Raw genomic sequence first — 10,657 nt, forward strand, 5'->3', positions numbered from 1 at the left:
ATCTGTTCCAGAATTTCAAGGACTGTTCTAAGCCATCAGTGGCCAGTATTGTATTAATTTTTGCAAAACCTGGAAAACCAGAAGGGAGAAATGGACTACTCATTTAGACTAGTTAGCAGATCTAGAAGTATAGAGTGAGCAGAGGAGGACACAGTCCTTAGAGGAAGGATTGAGGGTGAGATTGCAGCAAGTCCCTGAAATGCACAAGGATAGGTGGATAGCATACTGGGAGAGGAGACAGGGATATGAGGAATCCCTGGTATATGCCTTGAGTCTGGTCAACTAGAAAAACAAATTTGTCCCATTCTAAGCTTTACTATGTTCTAACTCTTTGAAAATCAAATTAATATCATTTTAAGAGCATGAGAATCAGGATTAATCTGACCAGTTACTTAAAATGTGAAAAAAATTTTAGTAACATAATCTTACTTTAAAAAAATTCCCCTTATTTTTAAATGTTTTTTACCAAGTTAGACAATGAGGTTGTTCCCATAGATGTTTTATTATTATTTTTAAACTTCTTTTGAAGCTTGGCATTAAAATGCACAGACTTGGGGAGAGATGTGATTTGATCCAGGAAGGTGGACGAATAACTGATCCCACTATAGATAAGCGCATGGACTTCCATTTCAATGCCATTTTGGATGTTGTCTCTGAGTGGAGAAAAGATAAGAGCCAGCATCAAGATGTCCCTCTTGGTGGTAAGTAGGAGTTGTAGTTTTGCACCAGAGATTTGAGACATATATTTATATCCATCAGAAGGTGGAGGTTGGTTTTTACTTTATATGTATTCTGAGCATTCTTAAATGTTTGCATGCAGGGGCAGATTGGGCTGGGGGTGGTTGCACCCCACTTTAAGCTGTGTGGCTCTTAGCTTACCAGGTTGTCAGTGTGTCTCCAGAACCTAGGGGGTGGTAGCCACTGCTGCTTGTTCCCCCTTTCCCCATTTTTTCCTGGTCACTGAATTCAGTGGTGGGAAAGGGGATGGATGGAAGAGCAAGTTCCAGCAGTGTTCATGGTCTGGGTTCTGGAGCCATGCCAACAAGCTGGTGAGCACAGAAAGCTCACTGCATATGTGCCACACAGACAAAAGGGTGTGTGGCCATACCCTCCTGCCCCTTCTGGATCTGCTAGTGTTTACATATATGGTAAATTTTAAATGTTTAAGGTGAAATCTTGGCTCCAGTGAAGCTGATGAGTGATTTGCCTTTGAATTTACAGAAGGCAGTATAATATACTTCCCCCCCATACCTCCAATATTGGGAGTTGGCAGTTATGTCACATCTCATTTGAAGTGCATCTTTTTTCCTGTGTAGGATCTTGGTTTTCATGATTTCATTTTTATCAGTTCACTGAACAAAATATACAGTAATCACCACTATTTTGTCTCTTAAATTGCCAAAACAGGCATGACTTGAGAGAGGATATTGGGTCAGCTGTAACTTTCCATTTTTTTTAATGAGTATACATTGAAAGAGTTTGATCCAAAGCCCTCTGAAATCACTGGAGAGAAACCTTCTGGCTTCAGTGAGCTTGGGTCAAATCCAAATTCTTTCAGATCTTTTCTGTTAAAATTAGGCAGGATTCTATACAAGGTGACATTCAGAGTATTATTCATGAGTTTTGGGTTAAAAAACCCCCCAACTTTTGGATGAATTGAACATGCCTGAAAATTCCACCATGACAGTATTCACTACACATAGCAGCTAAACAGTAAATTTTTCTTCCGTCTATTTGAAGTGTTGGGGTTTTTTTGGCTTCCATTTTCATGAATGTTTTGCCTGAGCCTAGACACTGCTATCTGATGTCTTTTTGAGGAAGATGTTTCAATGGGAAATATTCAAAGCCTTATCTGCAGTGAGGGGAAAAATTAATCCCAACCAAAGTTAGGGTTTCATCTAATTACATATGAAAGATGTTTAGATTTTCCATTACAGAGGAAATACATATGGATGAGTATTAATAACAAATGTAGAAATTCTGAGATTGTGAGAGTACCGATCTCTAATAGTTTAGTTTTACTATTTTATTTTCAATGTTTTTCTATACAGAGAAGATACAGGAGATCTACAAAGCCTTTATTCAGGAGTCTGGTATCCAGTTCAGTGAGCTGGAGGAAAAGGTACTACAGTTCCATCTCAGTAACCTGGAATATGCCTGTGGCAGCAACCTCTCTCTGGTAAGCTTTGTGAATGTGCCACTGGAGTATTTTCATTTTGAGCCTTTTGAAATCAATGGTTGCTACAATCAAATTCATGAAATTGATTCCTTAAATAAGTTTTGCTAGGCGTTTTTATTGCAAACTCCTCTGTTCCTAACAAGATTTGACTCAAGACATTTGTGCTCTGTATACCCAGATATTTACTGCATGCTTGAGCTCTGCATACCAGTTTTGATTCTGTTGTGCTGGCAGTGTTGCGTATATATTTACATGCACCATTTTACCTACCCTAGCCAGGTTTTTTTTCTTGCTGTATGCTAAACCAGTGGAAGGGCTACATTTTAAACACCTTTAGCATGTATGAACACCAGAACATTCCTCAGTAAGTTGGGGAATGAATGTCTCTGTAGTCTTTTAGCTGGGTGGTAATGCTTAAACACCCTTATTTCCATTTGGCTGTCTAACAGTGTAACTAACATCAAATATCTTTGTTAGATATGAATATAGTCTTATTTTCAGTTTTGACAAAAGAAGTAATAGAATATATGGTGGCAGGTAACAGAACAAGGATCAATGGTCTGAAGTTGCAGCAAGGGAAGTTTAGATAAGATATTAGGAAAAACTTTCTTACTGGAGCTAGTGACAGACATTACACACAAACTGGTTTAAGTGATCAGAAACTGGTTTAAACCTGTAACAGAACAGATGTTCAGTGCACATAAACCAGTTTGAAAATGGCTGAAACTGGTTTGAGATAAACCTGGTTGAATGCAATATTAGACTTAACTGATTTGACTCAAACTGAGTTTATGCAATGTCTGTCCCAGACCCCTTGCTGGTTTAAATTAAATCAGACACCCCCAGCATGTTCTCTAGGCTGGGCAGGGCTTTCTGCTCCACTGCAGGGCTGGCTCCGCCTCTCTGCTCCCTGGCTGGAGCTCTGGCAGTCTCTGCAGGTGTCTGCCTGGCTTCTGCTCTCCCCCTCCCACACTCTCTGCTAAGCAGGCATTTCCCCATCTCTCACAGACACCTCTCAGCATTGAGCTGTGGCACACAGGACAAAGGCAGAACCAGCAGGTAGCTGGTAATGTCCCTCTGCTGTTTTCTTAATGGGGTGATAAACACTGAGTAGGGCCTGGCCATGCCCCCCTCAGTTTAGCTCTGTGGAAGGGAAGGGAGGTCTGCTGTAGCACCCCCCGGCTTCTAGTCTGAGTCACTGCAGGCATGTGTCCGCATTTCTGGGATGTCTGCCTGGTTACAGACTGGTTTAACTTAGCCAGATTAGACTAACCTGCGAAGATTGAATCGATTCAGGCTCATGCTTTTTAAATGTCTGTCCCTGGCTTAGGGGGGTAGTAAAACACAGGAACAAGTTACTCAGGGAGGTTGTGTACTCTCCATCCTTGGAGATTTTAAGACCTGGATAGATAAAGCCTTAGTTGGGATGACTAGTTGGGATGGTTCTGCTTTGAGCAGGGGGTTGGACCAGATGAACCTCCTGATGTCCCTTCCAACCCTAATTTTCTATGATTCTATGAATAAGTATCCTGCATGTAACTACATACATTTCTCTCAGTTCTCTTCTTGCTTTGTGCTAAACAGTGTTCTGAGTAGGCTCTCCTGGGAACTTTTAACCCCATATTTGCCATTTTTTTCTAATTAGAACTTTTTCAATATTTTTGCCTCAGTAAAATTAAAGAATTTGTTTGTTTTTGTTCATGTTATCATGTACTAAGTTGCTCTGAGAACCAAAGTAGCTCCTTCTAAATTGCAAGACTTGTAAATGTGCTGTGTCTTTGTATTTGAAGAGACAGCTGAGCATGTTCTGTCCACAGGTATCTGCACGCTCATGGGACCACAATGAATTTTTTGCCCAGTTTGCTGGAGATCACACTCTTTTAACGGTGGGATACTCTACTGTGTTAGATAAACTGGCTGAAGGTGTGGACATTCGGCTTAATTTTCCGGTGAGTTGTAAAACATCAATGCAGTGTCAGGTCTGACTTGTTTTGAATCATCTCTCCGTGTTCCTTTTGAATGGAAAAATCTGAGTTTGAAATTAATTTAACTTGTTTAACAATGTGAGAGAGGAAAGGGGAGGCTTTGTGGCTTTTTAAATAGTTTCTTAATGCTTCAGCCTTATTTAGATTTAATAAATATTCTTGTCATCTCAGATGTTAGCAAATGAATCTGCACAACAAACCTAGGATTCTGAAAATGAGGCTGTATCTCAGTATTGTAAGGGTATAGTCCAAAGTTTATGACCAACCTAATCATACTGCTTAGCACATACAGAATTCAGATCTGCATAATAATGAAAAAATCAGTTCCTATAGTTAGCTTGGAGCTAAAATAATGATTTTTTTTTATTTGTATTGGGCAAGCTCTTCTCTTTAGTCATGAAGTCTCTGTAGGTCTACACATGCACTTTACTGCAGAGTAGACTAACTCTGCAGTAAAGTGTCACTGTCTACACATGTGCCATTATTAGTGGGTAGTAAATTAATTAACTCTGCTATAAGAAATATACTGTCTGGGACAGTACTATCTTATGGCAGAGTAATTTACTGCCCTGAAACACATATGTGGATGCTGACCGCGGGTATAAATTGTGCCCAGACAGGCCAGCTGGGTAGGGGCTTGCTCCACCCTGTTTCAAATTGCTGCTGTCCTTGGCACATGTGTAAGTGCTGTGCCCAGGAGCAGTTTCCTCCAGCTCAAATCATATTAATTACATGTGTAGATGCACCATGTGTATACCATTTCTGGGAGTTCAGGGATAATTTTTAATAATTATTATACCAATACCATTCTGTTTAGATTATGAGGAGTTGGTTTATTTGAACTGTGATCTTTTGTTTCAGGTTGTATAGTGACTGGTCTTTACATCATAAAATATGCTCTTTCATTATTCATTGTTTCTTGTAAATGGTGCCTTTCTACTTCAAATTCGTAGACTGTGCACCATATACTTATGTGAATGTATATTGTATTGTTCCATTAGGTTTGATATATTGTTTTTTCACTTTTATTGTTAAACAGGTATGCAACATTGACTATTCTGGAGAAGAAGTCCAGGTTACAACAACAGATGGAACTATGTGGGCAGCGCAAAAGGTAGCCAATGCCAGGAGTTTGCATGGACTTAGGTCATTGGTTTTGTGTTTTTAAGAATCTAACCAAAACAAACTGAAGGAGATTTGGAAATCCTAATTATTCATTGAGCCTTATTTGGTTGATACTGTGATTTGTTTCTCACTGAATAGGTTTAAGTTTTGAATGCTAATTGATTAATGCCATGGGTGCTCAACCCCCAGCCCACAGACCTGATTTGGCTTGTGGAGCTGTGTCATCTGGCCTGCTGGACTTCCTAACACGTTTGAAATTTGGTGGCAGGGGAATGGTGGCAGCATAAATTGCTGCTCCCCTGCTGCCAAATTTCTGGACCCATGGGGAATTTGGTGAGCTGGATAGCATGGCCATGTCTGCTAGATCAGACCCAGCCAAATCCAGGTAGGGTAGGACCCAATTCCATGCACCAGCCTTTGAGGGATCCAGCCTGTGGTCCGGCCTACAGGGCTGAAAAGTTGGGTACTACTGATGTACACGATCAGAATCAGTTAATTTGAATTCATGATTTTTTTTAATCACCTGAATTTTTCAAGTAAGTGAAACCAACAGAGACTTTTTTTTTTTTTTTGAAAAAAGGAGAAGAAAAGAGGTCCAGGAATGGTGTTTCTTTTGTCATTTCTTTTGATACCTGTTTTAATTATGGTATTTTATAATATACAAAAAGCATAGCAGGTTTATTTAGTTTTAGAAAAGTATTTTTAAGGGTGCCAAACCAAGGACTCATAAAAGCAATATTAGAAAACCAAAGGGAAAACCAAACTGCTTGCTTTGAGGTGGCAGCTGTAAAGGTGTGGATCACTAGGTTCTGTATGCTTTGCTCTCCTGAAACACTCCTGCCAGAACTGGGACAGGAGACTGGAGGCTCTTTGCCTCTACAGGAACCAAGAGACCCTGAAACTCTAAGACCGGAGGCCTAGTTTCATTCCCCAACCCCCAAGCGCTCTGGGTAGCAGCTGCATACCAGGACAATACCGGCAGTGCAGCTGTTCATCTGTTCCCATCCTCAGTTGTCCTGTCAGTACTATTCTCTCTGAAACAATAATACTAGGTATTAACCTAGATGTTGTTAGTCTAAATTATTGTGTTTGGCTTTTACTATTTTGTGATCATGGTTCTTTATTATCCCACAGGTTTTAGTTACTGTACCACTAGTGCTTCTTCAAAAAAACACTATTCAGTTTAATCCTCCACTGCCAGAGAAAAAAATTAAAGCCATTAACGGTTTAGGAGCAGGAGTCATTGAGAAGGTACGTAATTAAGATTACTTTGGAGTTGTGTGAAAATCAACATTGAGCTTTGGGACTTTTACGGTTATAATGTTTCCTGTGTTTGCTGTTACTTTCCTGGGTTTGATTTGTATGCAGTAGCTTAAACCTGTAGTATGCTTGGGCTTTGGATTTTGTGCCTTGCGAAGAAGTTAGAAATATGGGGAAAGCATCATGCTGAGGCAAGACCCTATTACTATTATGAAAATAGAGGAAAGAACGTTTTAAAATTTGCTTTCATGAGCTTTTTTTACCCTGCACAACTGTGCCTTTTAAACAGAAGAGCAAAATGGTGTTTTGAATCCTATTTTTATTTTCATGTCCTTTCTTTTTGGACCTGGTCTTGTAAATAAATTATTTTTACACACAATCACTTCCAGCTTTCAAGCATTTATGCTTGTTTTAAAACAAAATTTGAGTTTTTCTGTGGTTATAAAAATTGACTGTTACCTTTACTCTGTTTGTTTTTTTGTGGTTTGGGAAATAAGTTTTATTCCATTTTTTCTTTTGAACAGAAAGATTCAAGTACTTTATCCTAAGACCCTTCTACTATAGTTTGGATACCTGACACTGATGGAAGATGAGGGAAAGTGAACTGAAAGAATGTGTGTTTATTTAAAATAAAGACAAGTTGGCAAGCTATGGATTTTGTAATATGAATTTCTCTGACTTGGTTTCTCTTTATCTCTTGTTAGATTGCTTTACAGTTTCCTTACAGATTTTGGGACAGCAAAATTCAAGGAGCTGATTTTTTTGGACACGTTCCACCTAATTCCAGCCAACGTGGACTATTTAGTGTCTTTTATGACATGGATCCACAGGTACTATGTGTTATAGATGTCAATATAGCCTTTTAAAGTTTGAAATCGAAGTCCAAAAATTACAATTCTGGAGAATGGAAGTTTTCTTTCTGCTTCTTGGCTCTTAAAAAGTAGGACCAGAAATTTTCTGCAGGGAAAAAAATACAACTGTAAATTGATATTCTTTTTTTCAGTGTTGCTTTTTCCAGTTGTTTATTTTATCTACCTCTTTCTGGGTGATCTGAGAGGAGCCAGCCTGTGTTTCTCCTGCAGCAAAATTTAACCTGCTAGCTATGCCTTTCGAGTATAAATGAAGTACCGGATGTTTGGGGATTGTTATCTGGTTTAGGAGTGGACGTAGATTAAATGCCTCAGAAAGAAGAGAAGGAGAGCAGTATGAGGGAGCTATGGTAGTCTCTATTGCTACTGCTCCTTTCTTTTTGGAACTTCTGAGTATTACCAGACTTACTTGAATCCAAGACAAGGTGTTGACCAGGTTTTTCTGCCCAGTCAGTCATGGGGGAGAAGAGCGGGGAGCCTCATCTTAGATTTAGGTACCAGCCTGGTGCAGGCAGCAGCTCAGCAGTGTGGGGGAGAATGCAAGAGGACTATAGGGGAGATCACAAGTTGGGGTGGCAGGTGTATGGGAGAGGTCACATCGTTGGGGAGGGGGATTGTCGAGACCTGCAGCATGTAGCTTGGGGGCAGTGCAGGGAAATGGTGCAGCCTTCCCCCCTGCCACAGGAGGGACACATAGTGCAGGGGATGAGGACGCTGTCCCATGGTTGCTTTCCCCACCACAGTGTTGGGCAGGGGGGACAAACTTAAGACTGTCATCCAATAATTAGATTCTAGATGTGGAAAATTCTAATACATTTTTAATTTTCCACAAATAGAATCTAATTATTGGGGAATCGTCTTATATTCGAAGTTGTCTGGAGTTCAGGTAAATATAGTAGCTGAATTTTGAAGTAGCAGAGGCAAGCAAGCCTCACTGTAGAGCAGTGGTCTCCAAAGTGGGGTGCGGGAAGAAAATATTAGAACTTCTATTTGTATTTATATAAATATACATATATTGGGAGTCCGTGCTCAACATTTTTTTACTGATAGGGGCACGCAAATATAAATATACATATATTGGGGGGGGTGGTCAAAGACTTTTTACTGATAGGGGTGTGCGATCAAAAAAGCTTGGAGACCACTGCTGTAGAGCAAAGCATGTGGTCTGGTCCAAAGTCCACTAACGTCTATACAAAACTTTTAGTAGACTTTGGACTAGGTCTAGAATGACTAGAGTCCTTAATTAGGACTTTTTTGTTGCCCTTTAATGGTGGTGCTTTATCACTGAACTGGGAGACTGGTGTCTGACAGAGAATGTGAATGTAAGCACCTTACCACCATCTGAGTGTGGGTAAGCTGACAAATATATGGTGTCACTTAGCTCTTTTATAACTTCAGAATTAACATGTGCTCAGTATTGTCTTATTACTTGCTTTCAGTTCTTTCATACTGGAGTGCAAAAATTACAGAAAATAAATTTCCTTGGAGACCATAACTGCTTACATCCAAAAAAAAGTCTTTTTCCCCGAATAACTGTTGGAATTGTTTTTTCTCATACTCTTTATCATTTTGAAATTAATTTCAAGTAATAATCCCTTTATTTTAGGGAAAATACAGTGTTCTAATGTCAGTGGTTACTGGAGATGCTGTGATGACAATTAAGAATTTAGATGATAAACAAGTATTACAGCAATGCATGACTGTACTTCGAGAGCTGTTTAAGGAGCAGGTAAGAAAATCCTATTTTCTGAAAGGAATGGACTTGTGAGAGACTTGAAAAGTAACCTGCAAAGAAAATTACATAGAAGAAAAAATATGTTAGTATCCTTTTTACCTCCCCAATACCTCAAAAAAACCCAAACTCTTCTTTATATATCATAAAGATACAGGTACAAATCTTTCCTTTTTCCCTTTGCAAGTCACCTTCATAACTGCTAAATTAATTGTCAACTCTCGGACAAACACGTGGCCATCAAACACACTATTTGAACTCAGTTCTGGAGACTAAACTGAAATAAATGGAGGAAATAATTTCCCCGTTATGTCATTTTTTCTTGTCTACAAGTTTATATGTAACCTGTCTGTTCTAGATTATCCATACACTACTGCAAATGTTTGGTAATGCTTTAGTTAACATCCTCAGAGTGGCTGAAATAAGTAGTAGGTAGGGTTTCTAGCCCCTTAGCTTAGATGGCAGAAATTTTAATAAATCTGGCTGGTAGGGTCTTGGAGAACATGGATTCTTCTGCATTACTTATTTTCTTGATAATACAGGAAGTTCCTGATCCAGTAAAATTCTTTGTTACACGATGGAGCCAAGACCCCTGGACCCAGATGGCATACAGTTTTGTAAAGACAGGTGGCAGTGGGGAGGCTTATGACATTCTAGCTGAAGATGTACAAGGAAAAATCTTCTTTGCTGGTGAGGTAAATATCTTTATTGCTGTTACTGAAAAAATGTTCAATTAGTTTCTCATAAAGAGAACTTAACAGTGCTGGTTAGAACAAGACAAGATGGCCAAATGCTCTTTAAAGGGTGTTTATATAGTCCTGGCTATTTCAGTATAGGGCTAGTTTTCAGCAGGTGCTGCCAACTGTGGCAAACTGACGAGTGGGTAAATGCAGCGAGACCACACTCCACAGTTTTTATGAAATTAAGATATGAATGTCAGTTGCAGAAGTATTTTAATCTGTCTAGCTATGTGATTAGAACCTGTAGTCTGAGAGGCTGCACTAAAATTATACCTGCAGCAAGATAGAAAATAAGCAAAACTTGTATCAATGATTAATGCTTTCACAGCATGTTTTTCCAATAAGGATGCACAGTATATGTTGTTGCACTCTACAGAAATAAAGAACAGTGAGCTTTATGCAAGACAAGGCCCTGAATCTGTCTGTATAGACGCATATTAAATAATTGGTTATCAGTGATAAAAGATTAGTGATGCATAGCAGTTCTCTCAAAAGAAACTTCTCAGTCCTGCTATTTTATTTTGGGCATGCTTTACTGGTCTTGCCCAGTTGCAATTTGAGCAATGTGGTCTGATTATATAAACTAGATAAAGCATGTACATGTTGTAGAGCAGGACAGAGGTCCATATGCATATAAAATATCCATCTCCTTGCAGAACTGACTCACCACTTCTCCACTGGTGAGTAATAGATTCATAGATGCTAGGGTCGGAAGGGACCTCAATGGATCATCGAGTCCGACCCCCTGCATAAGCAGGAAAGAGTGC

General features: G+C 39.4%; 1 protein-coding gene across 2 annotated transcripts in view; it reads left to right on the plus strand.

The window, feature by feature from the left end:
* Nucleotides 1–10,657, plus strand: part of KDM1B (lysine demethylase 1B) — a 33,530-nt gene that overhangs the window by 19,797 nt on the left and 3,076 nt on the right. The window contains exons 12-20 of one of the 2 annotated variants that reach the window (XM_019543884.1): nucleotides 530–701; nucleotides 2,052–2,179; nucleotides 3,997–4,128; nucleotides 5,204–5,278; nucleotides 6,424–6,540; nucleotides 7,254–7,379; nucleotides 9,025–9,147; nucleotides 9,693–9,845; nucleotides 10,547–10,570. In XM_019543884.1, the coding sequence (XP_019399429.1) occupies nucleotides 530–701; nucleotides 2,052–2,179; nucleotides 3,997–4,128; nucleotides 5,204–5,278; nucleotides 6,424–6,540; nucleotides 7,254–7,379; nucleotides 9,025–9,147; nucleotides 9,693–9,845; nucleotides 10,547–10,552 (1,032 nt within the window). In that variant the 3' untranslated portion in view covers nucleotides 10,553–10,570. The remainder of the gene's footprint in view (nucleotides 1–529; nucleotides 702–2,051; nucleotides 2,180–3,996; nucleotides 4,129–5,203; nucleotides 5,279–6,423; nucleotides 6,541–7,253; nucleotides 7,380–9,024; nucleotides 9,148–9,692; nucleotides 9,846–10,546; nucleotides 10,571–10,657) is intronic. The other variant, XM_019543876.1, reaches the window with a different exon arrangement.

This window comes from Crocodylus porosus, unplaced genomic scaffold (genome assembly GCF_001723895.1).
Source record: "Crocodylus porosus isolate Cpor-Errol unplaced genomic scaffold, CroPor_comp1, whole genome shotgun sequence".
Lineage (NCBI taxonomy): Eukaryota > Metazoa > Chordata > Crocodylia > Crocodylidae > Crocodylus > Crocodylus porosus.